The 21986-nt window shown below is 31.8% G+C and overlaps 1 protein-coding gene across 1 annotated transcript; it reads left to right on the top strand.

Annotated features, from left to right (window-relative positions):
- The first annotated feature begins 3076 nt into the window (after positions 1–3076).
- On the top strand, positions 3077–3847 carry LOC139497591 (E3 ubiquitin-protein ligase TRIM71-like). The gene has a single exon (XM_071285824.1). The coding sequence runs from the start codon at positions 3077–3079 to the stop codon at positions 3845–3847; it is 771 nt and encodes a 256-aa protein (XP_071141925.1).
- Positions 3848–21986: the final 18139 nt, after the last annotated feature.

Raw genomic sequence — 21986 nt, 5'->3', positions numbered from 1 at the left:
GTTTTTCTTTTGTTCTGCAATGAAAGATAAATTACATAAATTCTGTGACACTAATTTTTTCGCAAAGTGGGATGACTATAAGGTATTTTGTTTAAAACTTTTTAAAAAATCCATCTATGAAGGCCTAATATTTTGCAACTCTTTACACCACCATACCATATGACTAATTATAAACACATTAACACAAATAATCCATTATGACATAATTTTGTAAATTTAGCCCGATAATTATGCATATTACACATACAAGGCTTGGAGTTTTAGATTATCAACAGAATTGGTTAATTTACATTAATAATGGTCTTTTTGGCGTTTCTACGAAAACAAAACTTGCACATCTAAATTTTGACATTTTTCATACGGACTGACATTAGCACTAGATTTTCATTTTAATTTCAATTTTAAATAAGCATTCTTTTGCACACATTTATGGACATAAATTTCATTCATTACTTAATTGCGAAATTAGTGATACATGCTGCATGTTTACTTTATCTTAGTTTTTACATTGTGTAGGGATTATTTTCGTGATTATTTTTGTCTGAGCAATAGACTGACATACCACGAATATAATGCATACCCATGTTAAAACTACAATAAAGTATAACTTGCGTGTGTTGACTCTTCCATGAACCTCCATTTTTGTTTGTAAACAATCGGACTACTGGCAATGTGTTTTATCCAGAAGGAGGGGTTTAGAACAGCCAGCAGTAACGTTGTCATATCTAGGTCAAATATGTTAATTGCGAATTGCGAATTTGAACACATTGTAGTCATTATATGAAAACACGTGCATCATTTAAAAGTTTTAAAGTGTTTTGAATTGATGAAATATAATAAATGCATGCCAATTTGATCAAAATTCATTTGTATGCAGTAGTCAATATACGCATGTGAAAATATATTTTATTCGATTTCGAGTATGGGTTTATTCACACGGCGAAAGAAGCATTCCTGTTGTAGTTCGAACGGTAAACGTATTACTTCATATTGTTTAAAACTTTCACTAGTATTGTTACCCTCGTATTACACTTATTAATTGATATAACAGCATCAAATGCAATGAACGCTTGTTACCAAAGCCGAAATGATAGGCAGAATAGTCAATACATTCTGTTTTGAGTTCTGTTTTGTTTCTTCTGATTTTGCGTTTGTCCAATTTGTTACAGTGTTTTGGCAAAATGATTGCCAGCTTAGGAGTTTTAATGATATTTTGCGGTCGATTCTTTGGCATTTCAATTTATGGCAAACTATAATGGCATGCATATGCATTCATATGTGCGCCTTGGCATTCGGCGAATTGATGTTGCAAGTGTAATTTTATCTTGGAAATGACGTTGCGTTTCCAATTTCCTTTGACATGGTCGTGTAACTTTATAATTATCTGGTCATTGATGGTCATCAACAAATCCATCATGTCTGTATCTTTGTTGGAAGGAAATCAAGATAAGATTATGTGGTGAAATTGTCTGATTCCAGTACGGTCACGGTTTTCTACCTGTGATATTGCAATGGGCTGACTTAAATTGGTATTACTCAGTCTCGGAAATATAGTAAAATTATGTCACGAAAAAAAACATCTTTAATATCCTATACGGGTTTCAAATGCTGCTGTAAAAGATTCGTGCTTCTACACTTATTATGTATGTTTAATAACCTCAGGTAAGTCATTTGTAAGTCAGATCCTGAATTTTTCAAAACAGAAAGAAGTATGTTGGTTACATGATGATCCATCATTAAACAGTAAGTCATTCAGTAAACAAAGCCTCGAAACTTGATTGGTTTATTTCCAAGGTAGTTATAGGTCATGTTTATGTTCAAAATCCATGGCTGGCAAATGCACGGTTAATTTTAATTAATGGCTGCCTCTAACTGAGGAATGAAAAGATAGGTAGCATAGCGAAAATGAGACAAAGGAATGTGATGCCATGTTACAATGTATAATAGCATGAATACCTATATAAACTATAAAGACGAGAAACAAGGACAATGACATACACAGAGACTGTAAGACTGGTATTTTCTTATAAAATGTCATTAAAAAAAATTTAAGTTTCGATTAGAGAAAGAAGAGTTTTTGGATTTCATTTTAACACAATTATACCTAAAACCTGATTGTCCCTTACCCTAAGCTGTAACAGTGTTTAAAAGTACTTAGATGATGAGAACTGGCTGTTACAGCATGAAACTCAATTAAATTTAATTCTGCTTAAAACTGGACAAGCACACATAGTCATTTTCAACGTGCAAGTTTAAAGAAGTAACAGTCAAGACGAAGACAATACGTTTAAAGATACAAATTTGTTGTTGATTGAAATCATAAATGACAGTATAAAATAATACCTTATTATATAACGAGAATTAGAAATTAGGAATGAATTTAGTATGTTCAAATTTGAAATCATATTGACGTTTGTTTTCGTGAGCAAGGATGAAAATTACTCAGCTTATTCACTTACATCCAACTCATTGAAGTCTTAAAGTCATATGAAATGCGTGACTGATGAACAATAATGTCAATTAAATTCTTATATCAATTTATCATAAGTCTTCTGTGGACGATTTGACCATTTTTTAGGCATCAATCTTTTGTTGCTAGGATATTTTGTGAATTATAGCATCATTTTTAATAAACATTTGATATATTGGTTATCATTCATTATTTTTATACATTTCCTTAGCTCATTTTTAAAAAAGAATTTTGTTTAAAGAATACAGATACAAAACAATATTTATAATGTCATGGAGTACATGTCTAAATTTAAATACATAGTTTGGTAAATAACAAGAGATATCATGTATAATACACACAACGATTATTTAACGGTTGATATGTAAGATTACTCTTATTACACGTTAAATATATAAATACTGTTACAAATACATGTATTCATTCTTAACTGAGCGTTCACTTGAGCATGTTGAGCATATCATAACAAATAATGTTTGAATTGTTCAAATACAATCTCGTCAACCATTTCTATACATTAGTTATCGTCCTTGGTTTAAATTCAGAATGTGTTGGCAAGTGATACAATCACCTGACGTCATACATGTGATTAAGATCCTGTACACGATGGCTCAAGCTGCGTCTAAAACGTGTAAAGTTTGCGTAAGTGCACCTGGGTCACATTATTGCATAGACTGTGAGGAATACTATTGTGAAAATTGTAAGTTTTTACATAATAGGCAGAAGTTATCGAGAAACCATCAGTTTCAAAAGGCGTCCGACCTTATCCCGGAAGGTAAATCTAAATGTAGTGAACACAAAGAAGAATTAACGTTATTGTGCAAATCATGCAATATTCCGGCATGTACTAGTTGTGTGACAGGAAATCACAAAGGGCATACATTTTCCAAATTGATCGATGCAATCACGAAATTACAAGTGGGAATTGAACAGAAAATTCGTGCCAAGACAAATGAGGCAAATCAAAATATAATAAATATTGAGAATAGCTTGAAATCGTTTGATAATTCCGTTGAATCTGTTATTAAGGCCATCAACAATGAAGGTAACATGATGAAACGCATGGTTGATTCATCCGTAGCTAACATGATTGATTTGGTAAAAGAACAATCCAAGCAGGAGAAGGACAAGCTAATGCATATGTTGTATGATGCTAAATCTGTACTTGCTGCTGGGCAGAACTTTCATCAGAAAAGAACAGCTTTAGATAAAACGAGGCAGGATGGAACAATGGTAAAACAGCTGCAAATTCTGAAAGGAGAAATCAACAAACTACGTATTAAGCCCCTTCTAGAGTTTCCAAATATATCCTTCAGTCCCAAATATCTAGCTGAAGATGATATGAGGCAACTTTTAGGTACATATACTTTAAGGTAAATAGAAACTATAAAATATCGAGAAAAAAATATGTGTATGGTAGAAGTATACAAAAACTGACAAAAAAACACCATCCTTAAATAGTTCGGCTTCAGTTAGACCTGATCTTTTTCTAACGACCTTCAAACAACACACACTCTCTAATATGACAATAAGTACAAATGATGAATTAGCAATCGCTGACGCAGATACTGTTTTCATATTAACGAAGAGCTCAAAGATACGAAATATTTCCTTCCACAAAAATAAAAAAAACAACACAGTCAAATCAGCTAGATTGCTGTCATTCCTGATGCATATGACCCTGTTGTATATAAGACGACAATACTTGAAAGTAGCATTGGTTTCACACAAAAAGGTGCAAAATTTGGCTACGCAAATTACTGACTTCAGGTGGAATAAGCATTGCGTTTCCAACAATTTCAGGGCTGTTGGTATAGTAATGTGAACAAGTTCAAATGAACAAAGAAGTTAAGAATAAAGTTAAAGTCATATCAGTCACTGTTGTTTTATATAAACCTTATACTTTCAAAGTTCACAAGTCACAAGTAATCATAGTACTACATGTTAGGATAACATAAGTTATCGTACATGTTATATTATTTGAACATATAGCTCAAGTTATTAATTAAAATAGTATTTCCATTCATAATACAAGTGATAGTATTATTATTTGCATTGGTGAATTACCAAAAAATGTTTTTTTATTAAGGTCAACATTAACATTAAAGACTGTTTGATATTTTTAAAATTACCTGAATTAACATGTTACATTTTACTACGAAACACTTGAAACAAGACAACATATATATTGAAATTATGTCATTAAATATGTTTTAAATCTTGTTTATATTATTATATAAAAGAGGGACGAAAGATACCAGAGGGACAGCCAAACTCATAAATCGAAATTAAACTGACGACGCTATTTCAAAAAAAATGAAAAGGACAAACAGACCAACAATAGTACACACGACACAACATAGACAACTAAAGAATAAACATCAAGAACCCCACCAAAAAGTAGGGGTGATCTCAGGTGCTCCAGAAGTGTAAGCAGATCCTACTTCACTTGTGGCACCCGTCTTGTAAATATCCTTTGTATTTGAAAATCATAAAGTATTAAGGTTTGCACAGTATTGTGTGGATCATTATTATAGAGTAACATTAATCCTCAACATTGAATATTTAACAAGGAGTTATACAGTGTGAAAATAAAACATAGTCTCAATCATTTCAATAGTAATCGTTATATTTGGTTTAGCAACATTTACAACGAAGATAAAAAGTTAAAATGTATTATCTTTTCTTCAGCAATTGTTCACCGGTCTTAGAAAAAAAGAACCAACCAAGTTGTGACTTATACAGATGTTCTGAGTGCGGGTGAGTTCTTACAATCAACTCGTCATTTTGACTATTTACCGGATTTGTAATCACATCAGCAACACGACGGGTGTCACATGTGGAGCAGGATCTGCTCACCCTTCCGGAGCACCCGAGGTCACCCCTAGTTTGTTGTGGGGTTCGTGTTGTTTATTCTTTAGTTTTCTATGTTGTGTCATGTGTATTATTGTTTTTCTGTTTTTCTGTTTGTCTTTTTCTTTTTTAGCCATGGCGTTGTCAGTTTGTTATAGATTTATGAGTTTGACTGTCCCTTTGGTATCTTTCGTCCCTCTTTTCTTTGCTTATTATTCAAAATATAAGATAGATAGAACACAACAGACCATTCCATTTCCTGTTATCTGTAACAACCGAAGAAAAAAATGTTTTGTAGTATGAAACAGTTGCATATAAGTTTCTTTTTCGTAGAACCAAAAAGGAAGGGACGAACAACGGTCGTCTGTTTAAGTTATTGAAGCATCAAAAGGAATAGGAATTGTCATACAAAATCATTAAGCTTAATTCTTTGTTGAAATGGCACACAACCTAGAACATTTCATAGTACATTCTTCTGTCTAACTTATCATCTTGATTTTATATTGAATCGATATTTTTGTTATTACATTGATATTTGCAATTACATTTCTTTAATATTAGACATGAACAAAGAATGAATACTTATTAACCCATTTATCTGACGTTAGTCTATTGTTATAACAGTGGATTATTTTTCAAGAATCCACTGACTACTATGTTAACTTAAGATACCTTATATCATAACTTTAAAGTTTAAACTTACGTTATGTTATCCTCTCAAAAACGGGTGACAAATGACCTTTTAAGGTTTGAACTCGCACGTGTTTTCGTCAAGAAAGTCTGTAGTCTATGCATGCTACCACTAGACCATAGCGTATATCCGTCAATACATGTCAATAAACTGTGTTTTGGTCTTTTTGTTATCTTATGATATATATAAACACTATAGAATCGAGGAATTGTAAATATTACATATTAAGACAATTCCTTGATAAAATAAACATCCATGTACACATTCCACTTAAAACTTTTAACGTACAATGCCTTTCCCTTTTCATCATAGCAAATGCTTACTTTTGGTTTTGGTATTATAATGATATCATCCCATCAATAAGTTTTCTTTGTTTGATTATAAATGGTCCAAATATACATCAACCTTTAACTGACTCTAATGTGAATAAAGTGTGATAAGCTACGACTGTAAAACTACTTCTTTGACTGTAAAACCAGAAACAAAGTCGTCAACTTTATATGAAAAATTAAAAATAAATACTTAAAGGTAAAAAAAAATACAACATTGCAATAAAATAAAAAATCTTTCCGGGTACTAGGCTCGAACTTCGCACTGTTAATTTTACAATCAATTCTTTCAGTCCCAACGAGGAGACGATCACGGCTATGAGCAGCTTACATGTTAGACTTCAAAATTGACATAATTATATATTGTACATTTGTAGCAAGAGCAATTCTGCTTTGGTTTAAGAATTCGTGCCAAAAATCATGCCAGTGTATTGACTGATTGACGATTGACGCCAAATGTAATAACGTTAAACTCATTTAAACATTCTGAACGGGAACCAGTTTACAGAACATTTATATATAATTGTTCAATTAAGACCAATCAATGCTTATAGTTTATCATCAACTTGTCGCCTTGTAAAGTGGTATTATTGTGAAATTTATACTTCCTTTAAATTTTAAATGTTTATAGTAGTTTTGTACAGGTGTTGTAAACGCAAACGAATGGATGATGTTTACGACATGTATGTGGTCCGTTGGTTGCTAAATACCTTATATGTAAATATCAAAGGTTAACGAATGTTGGCATTTACATTTGTTTAACTTTCCAAAAAGAATACAACAAATTCCGTATATTGCTTATATTCTTTTTGAATACATTTTGAATACTAAAATCTTATCAATATAAATCATTTGAAATGATCAAACATTGAATGAAATAATAATTTACAAATATAAAATCTGGCATTAAAAAGGGGAGATAACAACCAATTTACGTTAAATTGAACTTATATTAAGTTAAATATAAATGTGAACCGTGTGGATTTAATCATTTCCAAGCTATTAGAGAATAAAGAAACTTACGAAATTATTTTCATGAAATTCCATTGATTCATTGTCAGATCATAAGACAGCTAGTCGTTTTACTAGAAATGGGTTAAGCTCGAGAATTGATAAGAAGTAGTGCATTCGAAAACGATAATCAACTTGCGACTACTTCTGATCAATTATCTACTACTTAAATCATACATTTTAATAACTAGTTAATGCATATTAGTGTTGCCTAATATACAGGATTGATGAAGATCGGAACGAAAAACTTAATTTCGAAAAGTGAAAAAAACAAACAATCTACACTCAACTCATTCAATTCCCATCTAAAACATATTGAACTTATGAGGACGTTCAACTCGATGTTTCTTATATATGCAAAATTGGAAAAGGTATTTTGAAAGTCTATCAAAGGATCTGAACATAAATGAAATTTTAAAATAATTATTTTAAAAGATATCCTACGTTAATGCGTCTTTCTACACGAAATTCAGTATTAAGAAATTCAGAAATTCAAGATGCAACAAGATGGTTGTTTGGTAATGACATATGGTTCATGATAGATGTTTGAAATCCCAAGCAAAGTAAGAAAATCCCAAGCAAAGTAAGAAAAATATAAAACTATAACCCACCTGCATAGTAGAAATTACTCTCAGATCTGAACTAAGTGTCTTTTTGTTGGGATTTACACGGTCACCTCCACTCTGTGAAGTATTTGTATTTGTATCCATCTGATCTAATCGTTTTCAACAATTGTTCATAGCTCTTTCTTTTATTTTACTGTTATACTACTGTCCCAGGTTATGGGGAGGGTTGGGACCGCGCTGACATGTTTTAACCCGCTATATACTGTATGTATGTGCCTGTCCCAAGTCAGGAGCCTGTTATTCAGGGGGTCACGTTTGATTTTGTGTTACACATTTTTTTTTAGTTGAGCTGCCCAAAGAGCCAAGTGATTTTTTCTCATTACTTTGCGTCCGTCGTTCGTCGTCATCCGGCGTCCGTCGTCATCCGTTTAAAAATGTATCCAATAACCCCATTCATCATCTAAGATTGCCACCATGGATAAAAATAGAAGACGGGTTAAAATGCAGTGTTTGGCTTAAAGCTCTTAGAGCAAATCTGACATTGGGTAAAATTGTTCATCATAACAAGATCTTTTTGCCCTGAAACTTGCAAATGCATCAGACGACCCGTTGTTGCTTTTACAAAAAAAATCTCCTCAAACTACTTAGTCTAATTAAACCAAACTTAGACTAAATCATCCTTATGAATTCTAGTTTGAAAATGTATCTGATGACCCCGTTCATCAAACAAGATGGCTACAATGGCTATAAATAGAATATTGGGGTAAATGCAGTTTTTGGCTTTATTGCTGAAGCTAAAGCATTTCAAGCAAATCTTGAGAGATGAATATATTACTCAGGTCATCACCTATTCGCCCTGAAATTTTCAGAAGAATCAGACAATCAGTTGATTGGTCACTGTCGTAGAATTTGTAATTTTATAGAAATTTTACAGTTTTTGGTTATTTTCTTGAAGAGAATATATAGCGATAAACTGTAAACAGTAAAATTATTCAGCAAAGTTAGATCTACTGAAAAGGTGGTCATGACCAAAATGGTAAATTGACCCATTTAAGAGTTATTGTTCTTCGTAGTAAAATGTTGATATTTTTTTTTTAAATCTTCTCCACTGAAACTACTGATTCAAATGTAACCAAACTTGGCCAATTCACCATAAAGGTACATGTATCTAATTAAAATATGTGTCAGATAACCCTGCCTACCAACTAGCAGGGCTGACATCGCTAAAAGTATATCATAGGGGTAACAAGCAAGTGTTGTCAATTATTTTATGAAACGTTATAAATAGAGAAAATCTGAAAAGAAAACCAGAAAATTGAGCTCTTCTAAATGTCCATATTTACAATGTACGTCAAACTGTTCGGTGACTTCTTATAGAAGTTATTGTACAAATTATATGATTTTGTTCTTCATGTCTACCATTGATCATTTAAACTATGATATTTAGAGAGAAACTGTTTGAAACTAAGGTGAGCGACACAGACTCTTGCAAACCTATAGTTTGTTTTTCGTTCATTGTTTGTACATAAATTAGGCCGTTAGTTTTCACGTTTGAATTTTTTTACATTGTCATTTCGGGGCCTCATAGTTTACTATGTGGTATGGGCTTTGCTCATTGTTAAATGCCGTACGATGACCAATAGTTGTTAACTTTTGTGTTATTTGGTCTCTTGTGGAGAGCTGTCTCATTGGCAATCATACTTTATCTTCTTTCTTTTTTTTTTATATTCGATGCATTTGGCTATGATGTTGCGATAAATTTTCAACAAATAACTCCGTAATCATTTTCGAGATTGATATTCCTATATAAAGTAAGCAAAAAGTGTGACGGACATAACCCCTTTTTAAAATGTCATTTTGTTTGTTTGTTTTGCAATCCCTCAAGATTTTTATGCGTTTATTTTTTTTAGTTATTTGAAAAATAAATGATATTTTCTAAACCAACTTATTTTCGCGGGTACTTTATTTCGCGTTTTACCCTTCCTAGACCAAATATCTAATGCAAAAATACAAAAAACAACGAAGATAACAACAACATTATTTTATTTTAGGAAAAAAGATATAGAGTAGTATGCATATTTCATAATCTGTTTTACTGTCAAATGTATCATACTAATCTGATATCGATACTTTTTTTAAATACTTTATACCTAATTTCGTTATAGGGAAGACAATTCAATACCTGTAGGCTTGTAAGTATATAATTTTTTTGTCTATAAGCGTGTACAAATATCATTGATATTATAGTCGTTTTGAAAGTTTTTTTGAAGACTGTTCAGGGTCATAACCACACACCATCATTTGAATTAAAAAAAGTCAATTCTAGTAGACTTCGTTGTTTGGTATAATGCTAGAAATAAGATATCTTTGTTTATGCGATTGGTGAAATAGGTCAATAGTGCTGAATACAATATGACTTTAATTTTTTTTAATGGTTCATTCAGTATGGAATAGGTTTAAGAGTGATTGAGAGAAGTATTTATTACTCAAAGTTTAATGCAATACCTGCAATTTTGTATAAGTTAAATAACAAAATCTGTTCCCCTTTAAAGGTTACAAATCTACTAATTTACCAATTGGTCGTTGACAAAACAAATTTAGAATTGACACCATACTTTGAAGCTTAGCGTATGTCTTTGTGAAGTATACATCAAATCTAGTGGTCAAGTCAACATATTGTGATTTGCCTATCAAAAGATCATATACTTTGAATTTGAATAGTTTGAAGTTCTATGAAGCCATATTAGTAATTTTGTTTCACACTAGCTTTTCATATTAAATTGACGATTCAATTCTGATACATTGTTTTAAATTATTACCTGTTTTGCAGTTCATGACATATCAATACTCAAAATTATAAAATTCATTAAAGGTGGTGAAAAACTAATACCATAATTTCTTTTTTTCAGTGTGTAAGTAGCAAGTTCAAGTTTGATTCAGAGAAGTATTAATAATCTTATCTGCAATGCAATACATGAAATAACACTGTCTTTAGAGAAAAAAAATACTTTCTTTTTAAGATTACAATCCCATATAGTTATTCATCTGACGTTAAGCACGAGAAAAAAGTACTCAAAATCGATGACACAATATGTGTAGCATAACACCTGAATTATGAAGTATGCATGAACGTAAACACTAGGATGTCTAGATGTTTTGGTAGGGTTCGTGTAACTTAGTCTTTTGTTTTCTATATTTTGTACTATTTTATGAATGTTTGTCTTTTTCGTTGTTAGCCATAGCGTTGTCAGTTTACTTTCCTCTTGAACTCGTCCCTAATTTAAAGTCTTCCTTTCAATATGTTTTTTTTTCTCTAAACACTAAATATTTTCCTATTTAAGACGACCATACATTATCAATTTTTCCATTGCATATTTTTGACTTCACAAAAAGAATTTAAAAATTAGATAGAAAATAATCTATGAACCGCACATACATTTGAATTGATAATGAAATAAACAATTTAGATCTGGTTAAGAATTCCATTCAGCTGTAGTTCTGACAATACCATGTATCTTGTGATTTCATGTGTGCACAATATATTGTGTTTTCCAATTTTTAAACTGTATACATATTTCCTTACCAATTGTGATTAAACTCATGATATTTCGGATCTATGGTTAAATACCGTTTTTATCTACATGAAATATATGGTACTAATCTAGTTGTCAAGTTAACGGATGCCAAGTTGGTTCAATATTCCATATTTAACATTCAACATTCAATTTGTTTATTTAATTTTTTTGTAACGTTCATTTTCAACATTCAACATTGGATTTTTTTTTTTGTTTTTTTTTCTCATTTAAAAAAAAAAATTCATTATTCGTTTTCAACATTAAGCTTTCGTATTTGACATTTAAGATTTTGTTTCAACATTTAAGATTTTGTTTCAACATTTATTTTCAACATTCGAGATTCAACATTCAAAATTTTATTGTTAAATTTCAACATTCTGTCCAACATTCAACATTCGTTTTTTACATACAACATTCGTTTTCAACATTCAAAATCCGTTTTTTACATACAACATTCGTTTTTCTAAAAAAAATTCATCGGAAGGTACCAAGACCTTATTCATAAATATTCCGTGTCAACTCGTCAAATAATACACGATGGTCTTGATGTATAGATTCTGCGTACTGATGTTGTTTATCATCTTAACAACGTGTTTTATAGTTATTTCATTTGTCTTTGTTCTATTATTAATATTATTTTTACTGTTGAATGGTTTTATGTGATATTCGTTTGACGTGGCTCGGTACTTATACATCTCGTCAATGTATTTGTATTGGCTTTCGTTTTTTGGTGGTTTGTTTTGTATATGCGACTTTTTGTATTTCTTTGTTCTTATAACGTGACTCTGTACTTTAAAAGATCCCGTCAGTATGATATTGTTCTATCGTATGTCAGGATGATATACTTCTATTATGAATTACTAAATACGTTGAACCACAAACGTCAAAATCATTCAATCGCGTAGTGGAATTAACTATTTGTGGATTGTTTTATATTCTATATATAACTTTTGGACTAGTTTAAATCTCGGTCTATTTCTGAAATTTATTCTTACATACTTTTGATTTTTTAATCCTGTATGCTAACATTGCCTATGTAAAATTTTAAAATCGTTTGTATGCACATGGAACGACAAATTTATGTGACGTATACAATTTTCTGACGTCAGACACTCAAATCAATGAATGTGTTCGTAGATAGTAGTTTTTTTTTGTGTTCTGTTAAATTATTCCTTTTAAAATTGTTATTCAATGATGACTGATGTACCTATATTTTGACTATTTTATTTATTGTGTCTGTTTATTTAACGCATCAGTGTAAATATATCGGAATTTGATGAGTCTGTCATCAAAAGTGAGAGGCTTAGCGCCATAGAACCAGGTTTAATCCACCATTTTCCACATTTGAAAATGCCGGTACCAAGTCAGGAATATGACAGTTCTTGTCCATTCGTTTTTGATACGTTTTGCTATTTGATTTTGACATGTGATTATGGACTTTCCGAATTGATTTTCCTCTAAGTTTTTGTGATTTTATTTTTTTACCATTCAACAGTCTTTTTCAACAGCCAATATTCGTTTTCAAAATTTTATTTTAAAATTTCAACATTCTTTTCAACATTTAACAGTCGTTTCTTACTGTACATACAACATTCGTTTCAACATTCAACATCGTTTTCAACATTCAACATTCGATTTTCAAATTTCAACATTCGATTTTCAAATTTTTACATTCTTTTTCATCATTCAACATTCGTTTTCAACATTTAACATTCGTTTTCAACATTCAATTTTCAAATTTAAACATTCGTTTTCAACATTCGTTTTTAACATTCAATATTTGTTTTCTAGACTCAACATTCGTTTTCAACATTCGTTTTCAACATTCAATATTTGTTTTCTAGACTCAACATTCGTTTTCAACGTTTTCACTTAAGTGTTTTTGTAGGCATTCAATTGGTGAGAAAATTCCTTTTAGAATGTTCCTTATTACTTTTCAGTTTAAACTACCCTTGGTGTCTCAATTGCGGGGGGTAAGTACTTTAAATATAAAAAGCCAATGTTTTGCATAAAAAAAACGGAGTATATTATCATATTTCATAGATGTAACCGTTCGTTGTGAAAATCTTTTACATACATAGTTAACAATTTTTTAAACAAATGTTCCAACGAGGTTGAAAAAATACCCAATAAACAAATATCGCATAAAATAAATATCCAATAAACCAATATCGCATATAAATATCCAATAAACCAATATCGCATATAAATATCCAATAAACCAATATCGCATATAATAAAAAGCAATGTCATCTTTTAAAAAAGGATAGGACTGAACTACGTTTTCATCCATTAGCATTTGTTTTTCATGTTATATATCTTCTGAAAAATGTATGTTCATAATTCCTTGCTACTCTATCACTCGAAGTCAGCGTACAGTTTTCATATTTTTTTATCGAACAATATGTTTAAACTTTTTTTCTTATTTCACAAAAAATATTCTAAATTATTAGCTATCAGTTTGTTAGAAGGAAAGGGCTGCAATTTACATGCTTCAACTAAAAAAAAGCAAATATTGTAGAGTTTGGTACATTTTGTAGACTGCATTAATATTAAAAAAACTTTATTATCAACAAAGGGTCCTTTTATAAACGAATATATCTATATTTTATAGAGAAATGGACTATATTGAAGACGTTTAAAGCAGTCAAGGCAACAGTAAAATCCTTTTACAAAATATAATCAACATTTTCTTGATAATGTTATGAAGTAGTGCCGTAAGTGATGAGGAAACTATTATTCCAATGACAATACAACTTATCTTTTAGTATATGTAACTGCTGATTGTATATTACGATAGATCTATAGCTTCTGACAGAGTTTATGCATTGTAAACTCGGTTCCAATCGTAATTCACTATATTAACATGTCTGTTGCATTTTAAGAGAAACGTTGCTTTCAAAATAGTTCGTGTACAAATAGCTTGTGGACATTATATTATGTGAAAAAATCAACAACTATTATAGCAAGTAGCTCTTCAAAACGTAGATTATGACAATACTTTTTTTGTGTACATGGTCCTGTAAAAACGTATGCATAACTCAAAAGTTATCAAAGGTACCAGGCTTATAATTTAATACGCAAGACGCGCATTTCGTATACATAATACTCAACATTAAAGCTCTGATCAAAATAGTTAAAAAGTCAATAATAAATACAAAGATGAAGATCATATAGGACACACATTTCCAAGAAGTTGTGCCAAATACGGCTTAGGTAATCTATGCCTAGGTAAAATAATTCCTTAGTATTTCCAAAGAATCATACTTTTTAAACAAGAAATTAATGAAAATGACCATATAATAGCATGACCATACTTCCGATGTTTTGACATCCATAAACAGTTGTATACATTGTTTTCTCAGTTATGATTACATCTTGCGAGATTCTAAAGTTTATCAACTGAAATATAGGAATATATACCTATATTTGATTGATAATACAAAAGAAGAAATATTATGATTGCCATGAGACAACTTTTTACAAGAGACCAAATGACAAAGGAATTAACAACTATAGGTCCCCGTATGACGTTCAACAATGAGCAAAGCCAATATCGCATAGTAAGCTATGAAAGGGACGGTAACTAAGCATTGATTGAACGTGAATTTTACCGGGACCAAGGAACTGCTTTGACTCATCCCGACACAACCGAGTTCGACACAATGAGGTTCGACATAATGTTTCTTGAATCATATATGAGATAATAGCTGTGTTGAACAAAAAGAAACCTTTACTATGTATATGTTTGCATTAGTTTTTAAACAGGCATACGCGACTACATTTCTAAAAAAAACAGTAGTATGACTATATTCAACAGTGATTGAATGGTCATGTTGAAAACATACTTGATCGTCTTTTTCCAATCACATTGTGTTTAATGTGTATACTGGTTTTTCCAACGTATGTTTAACAGATTGTTTTGAAACAAAGATATCAATACGTATTCCATTAATGACATTTGGCCTGTAATATGTTTTGATTCGAGCGTCACTGATGAGTCTTTTGTAGACGAAACGTGCGTCTGGCGTTAATATAAAATTTCAATCCTGGTATCTATGATGATTTTTTTTGGAAGATTCAAGACATACTTGGAATGACACTGACGTGCTTATGTAGTCGGTGTTTAAAAAGTCAGATTTATTCATGTTATTAATATATTGATTTTTATTATTATACTTATTATTTAAAGCATATTGAGTGGGTTATATGATCATCTATTTATAATAATATAAAAGGTATACACATACGAGCCGCTAGAATATTTGTTCTTAAAAATACTTAATAAACCAAGGCAGTGCATTTACAAAGATCAACTGTTTGTTTACATTTACAAGGCTCAAAACAAAGGAGATCAAACCAACCTTACTGCTTCTCCAACAACATGGAGTGATGTATTCTTAAACGAATATGTTCTCTTCTGTACACTTTGCAATAAATAACAACTGATCCAAACGAAAGAGTGAACATTATTACTGGTCGGGTCTGTGTATCTCAAACTATTTTAACAGTACATTGATAGTACGAATCAACCTAGAAATACGGCTGAATGAATTGACTTCATGTATTGAAGACAACATATTCGGTCTTTGACCATTGTTACCATAGCTTGTAAATACAATGGTTGCTTGTTAATTACGCTAAAATAATGATAGAGTCACAATCAAATTTTAAGCAACTTTATCAACTATGTTATACACACATAATAAACCCAAAGAATGAAACGACACAGAAACCTCTCTTGCAACGTCAAGCGTCAGTTGTGGGTGGTTGCACTTGTACAGTTAAAGACGAACACTTCTGCGGAGCAGGCAAAACATCACTAGCATTAATCTTTTTTATTCTGATTGTTTGGTTTATATTACCGTTCTGGCGGTAATTGTAACCTGTAGTGTCGTTTGGATTAACAGCTAGCGGTATCAGTACACCTGTCCGTGCATCATTAGATAAAGTAGCCCAAAACGTCGGCGCAGAACTTGGATGACTTATCTTAAAAGGGTAATCACATAAAAACAGTGAATATAGTATAATGAATCGCGATGTACTAAGTACAGACACAACTTTGATACCTCTGCTGGTAAACTATCAGTCCCCGAGGGTATCATCAGCTCAGTAGTCAGTGCTTCGGTACTGACATGATTAAACAAACTTTCTTCTCATATATTTTATGATAGTATGATACTAAACCCCTAACGGGAGGGATTGTACCTGATATTCATATGATGAAGACATAATCTTTCAATCAGTTTAATTGAGGTCTGGAGCTGGCATGTCAGTTAACTGCTAGTAGTCTGTTGTTATTTATGTATTATTGTCATTTTATTTATTTTCTTTTGTTACATCTTTTGACATCAGACTCGGACTTCTCTTGAACTGAATTTTAATGTGCGTATTGTTATTCTTTTACTTTTCTACATTGGCTAGAGGTATAGGGGGAGGGTTGAGATCTCATAAACATGTTTAACCCCGCCGCAATTTTGCGCCTGTCCCAAGTCAGGAGCCTCTGGCCTTTGTTAGTCTTGTATGATTTTAAATTTTAGTTTCTTGTGTATGATTCGGAGTTTAGTATGACGTCCATTATCACTGTACTATTATATAGGGGCCAGCTGAAGGACACCTACGGGTGCGGGAATTCTCGCTACATTGAAGACCCATTGGTTGCCTTCGGCTGTTGTTTGCTCTATGGTCGGGTGGTTGTCGCTTTGACATATTCACCATTTCCTTTCTCAATTTTATTTTTACAGAGTTTGTCTTTAGTGCCGTGTGGAGACAGTAGAGTGCCTCCCCGTGCTTAAGGTTTATGCTCTTATATTATACTAGATTATGGAGTGTGTGTCCGAGCGAGAACTTCTCTATGTTCATTACTTTAGGAATATCTATCAAAAAGTAGTATTTTAATATTCAGCCCCATTCATCTATTTAGTCAGACGTCAGTCGCTACCTTGATATACCCTATCTTTTGTTAAATTTGTCGGGTAACTTATGACAATAAGCATTTGACGTCTTGAGCCGAACAGTTTTATCATTTTTACACAATTTAATCTACTGTGTGATGGTTCATATTCTGGACGCCAGTCTTTGCTCCTTTGTAATAAATCTACATACCAAAAAACAAATATGAAGCTTAGAAATGGAAAAATATTAAATACTAAACTCGTTCAAAGGGTATCTACACGTCTCAATCTTCAGAATCGCTTATCTAAAAATACTACCATAGCTAACGTTTTTAACAATAAAAATCGTGGTTACCCTTCTATCGATAAGTGTCATGCCAAAAAATGACTTACGTGTCCCCGTCTTTCCACCAACAATACAGTAAGGTCCACATTTAATGGTCGCACATTTTCTCTAAATTTTGAAACTGATATTACTTGAAAAACAAACAGTATTATTTATTTACTCACATGAAACAAACCGGGATGCGGTATTCAGTACGTAGGTGAAACTGGGCGATATTTATCTAAACGCACGCAAGAACACCTGTATCGTTTTAAAAGACCCAATGAATTCAAAAGTATCATTTATCAACATTTTAAGAAGCACAGTCATCCTATTAAATATTTAACAGTTCAACCTTTAGAAGTAGTAAATAAGCAGCCTGGTGAATCTCATTCCAAGTTTGTACGATCACGAAAAATAAATGAATTAAATTGGATTAAAAAATTACAGACAGTCTACCCTCTCGGTCGTAATGATAATATCATGGGAATTGGCAATATATCAAGAACCGATTCTGTTAACATTTTGGATATAGTTTCTAAAACTGTTCGTAAAAATCGTTCTCATGGACGCAGAAAAAATCGCAATCAAAGAAAATTTCGGACCAACCATACAAATATTTCGGACCTAATTTCCATTTCAAAAAACAACGGCAGACATTATCTGTTAACCAAGCTTTGTTCTTTACCTATAAATAAATTAAATAAAATTTTAGAGGATTGCAACACAATTTCATATTACAGTCCAAAGTATGAAATTGTCCAAATTATAATGGCATATTGTTATTTTAAACTGTTTCCAAAAATTGATCGCCCTGAAGATCATAAAAAACATTTTATTAAAATAAAGTATGTCAATAAAGGTTTTGATTTTGTAAATATTGCCGGTATTTTTAACGACCATTCTGTTAAAGACCAAATTCCTGGATATTTTGATAATACTGAACTCCCTCTCATTTGTTATATTTACAAGAAATCTACCCGAAAATATGTGTTTAATTATAGCCAATTGTGTAAAGATGTAAATATCACTGAAAATACACCTATGTCGTGTAATTGCAGTAATTCAGAATACACCTATGGACCAATTTCCCATGTTATAACAGGAGACCTTAACATCGTTCGCGACCGAGAGTTAAAATCATTCCTCAGTAAAGGACCTAAATATCGTCCCCCGTCAACTATTAACTGGAATGAGTGTCGTAATATCATCAACGACTCACTCCGCGCCTACTGTTTGAAATGGGTAAAACGGGAAAAAGCTGACAAAAAATCTTTGGACTCTTTTTTTAAGTCAGTAATGAAGATAGTTGATATTCGAATACAACATTTTAAAGAACATTTTACCCTCAACAAAAACTATAAAAACCCTATTTCGCGTATCAAAAATAAACTAACAGAACTAGCCAAGGAATTTGTTTTTGTCCCGGCTGATAAAGCTGCTAATAATATCATTATTGTTTGACGTAAATTTTATATAGAGGTTCTGCAAAAGGAAATCACGAATTCACCAACATTCCAACTGACTTCATTTTCAGAAAACGACATCTGTAACAAACATAAACTTTTAGCTACTTCTTTACAAGCAGAACCAAACACAATGAAAGTCCCAACTATGTACTGGCTTCCGAAACTGCACAAAAAACCTTACAAATATAGATTTATTTCATCTTCCAGCCATTGTTCAACTACTAAATTGTCTGTTTTACTTACTAGTACACTTGGTACAATAAAAAACCTGATAATAAATTGTTCAAATAAGGCATTTGAAAATAGTGGAATTAATTACTTTTGGAGTGTCAAAAACTCGTTGGAAGTACTTGATAAATTGCATGCATATATTGGTGATTTTGAATCTGTTCAAAGTTTTGATTTTTCTACCCTATATACCACTTTGCCTCATATTCTTATTAAGAAAAAATTCACATCCCTAATTAACTGGGCATTTAAAAAGTCGGAATGCGAGTACATATGTTCAAACTCTTTTAGATCATATTTTAGTAGCAATAAACAAAAGAACTATGTCAATTGGACATGCTTTGATACTATTTATGCACTTGAATTTTTACTTGATAACATTTTTGTTCGCTTTGGAGATTCCGTATATCGTCAAGTTATTGGAATTCCAATGGGGACTTACTGTGCACCACTTATTGCGGACCTGTTTTTGTATTGTTATGAGTTACAATTTATGACTAAAATTAGCAAAGACCCATCAAAACAACATTTGATACAAAAATTTAACAATACTTTTAGATATTTGGATGATATATTGGCTCTAAATAATGACGACTTCAGTATGTATACTAAAGAAATTTATCCTGTAGAGCTTACTTTAAATAAAGCTAATGATAACAATGACCACTGCCCTTTCCTCGATCTTGATATCTATATCATAAACGGAAAGCTTAATACAAAAATTTATGATAAAAGAGATGATTTTTCATTTCCTATTGTTAATTATCCATTTTTAGATGGTGACGTTCCCTTGTCACCATCTTATGGTGTTTATATATCTCAACTTGTACGATTCGCTCGTGTATGTAACAATGTATTAGATTTTAGCGAGAGAAATTTATGTATTACTGAAAAATTATTACACCAGGGTTTTCGATATCACAAACTGGTCAAAACATTTACTAAATTTTATCACCGGTATAAGGAAATAATTCGTAAATATAACTCAACATGCAGACATCTTATACGTTCAGGTATTTCACATCCAAAATTTTATGGAAATATTCTTTATAAAGCACAAAAATGTCAGTATTCTCCTCAGAAACTAACAAAACCTTTAAATAGACTTATTAAAAGAGGATATAGTTACGATACTGTTGTCAGGTCATTAAAGATTGCATATTTTGGCTTTAACATTGATTCACTGATAGGGTCTTTGCATCGGAACTAAACACACTTATTTCTAAAAAAACAGTTGTTGGCATGACACGGGTTATGTTCTTCTCATATATTTTATAATAGTATGATACTAAACCCCTAACGGGAGGGATTGTACCTGATATTCATATGATGAAGACATAATCTTTCAATCAGTTTAATTGAGGTCTGGAGCTGGCATGTCAGTTAACTGCTAGTAGTCTGTTGTTATTTATGTATGATTGTCATTTTATTTATTTTCTTTTGTTACATCTTTTGACATCAGACTCGGACTTCTCTTGAACTGAATTTTAATGTGCGTATTGTTATTCTTTTACTTTTCTACATTGGCTAGAGGTATAGGGGGAGGGTTGAGATCTCATAAACATGTTTAACCCCGCCGCAATTTTGCGCCTGTCCCAAGTCAGGAGCCTCTGGCCTTTGTTAGTCTTGTATGATTTTAAATTTTAGTTTCTTGTGTATGATTCGGAGTTTAGTATGACGTCCATTATCACTGTACTATTATGCATATTTTAGGGGCCAGCTGAAGGACACCTACGGGTGCGGGAATTCTCGCTACATTGAAGACCCATTGGTTGCCTTCGGCTGTTGTTTGCTCTATGGTCGGGTGGTTGTCGCTTTGACATATTCACCATTTCCTTTCTCAATTTTATTTACTAAAATTGTCCGTTTATAAATTTTAAAATTACTATGAAACTAAGGTTTCAACTCCCTCAGGCAAAGTTGGCTTAAGATGAATTTGGCTATTTATTTTAGGTATTTTTAACATATAGCTCTTCAACGATTTTCGGTACTTATACATCTTCGGATTTCAAATGTTTGGCTTTGAGCGTTCCTGATGAAGGTAAATCCAGAAAAGCGCTTCGGACGCAATAAATTATTAAACGTGTTGTTCTATATTTTTACATCACTGGGTCGATACCTCTGCTGGTGGACTATCAGTCCCCGAGGGTATCATCAGCTCAGTAGTCAGTGCTTCGGTACTGACATGATTAAACAAACTTTACTAAAATTGTCCGTTTATAAATTTTGAAATTACTATGAAACTAAGGTTTCAACTCCCTCAGGCAAAGTTGGCTTTAGATGAATTTGGCTATTTATTTTAGGTATTTTTAACATATAGCTCTTCAACGATTTTCGGTACTTATACATCTTCGGATTTCAAATGTTTGGCTTTGAGCGTTCCTGATGAAGGTAAATCCAGAAAAGCGCTTCGGACGCAATAAATTATTAAACGTGTTGTTCTATATTTTTACATCACTGGGTCGATACCTCTGCTGGTGGACTATCAGTCCCCCAGGGTATCATCAGCTCAGTAGTCAGTGCTTCGGTGCTGACATGATTAAACAAACTTTACTAAAATTGTCCGTTTATAAAT

This window comes from Mytilus edulis, chromosome 12 (genome assembly GCF_963676685.1).
Source record: "Mytilus edulis chromosome 12, xbMytEdul2.2, whole genome shotgun sequence".
Lineage (NCBI taxonomy): Eukaryota > Metazoa > Mollusca > Bivalvia > Mytilida > Mytilidae > Mytilus > Mytilus edulis.
This window is presented reverse-complemented; position numbering and strand designations above follow the sequence as displayed.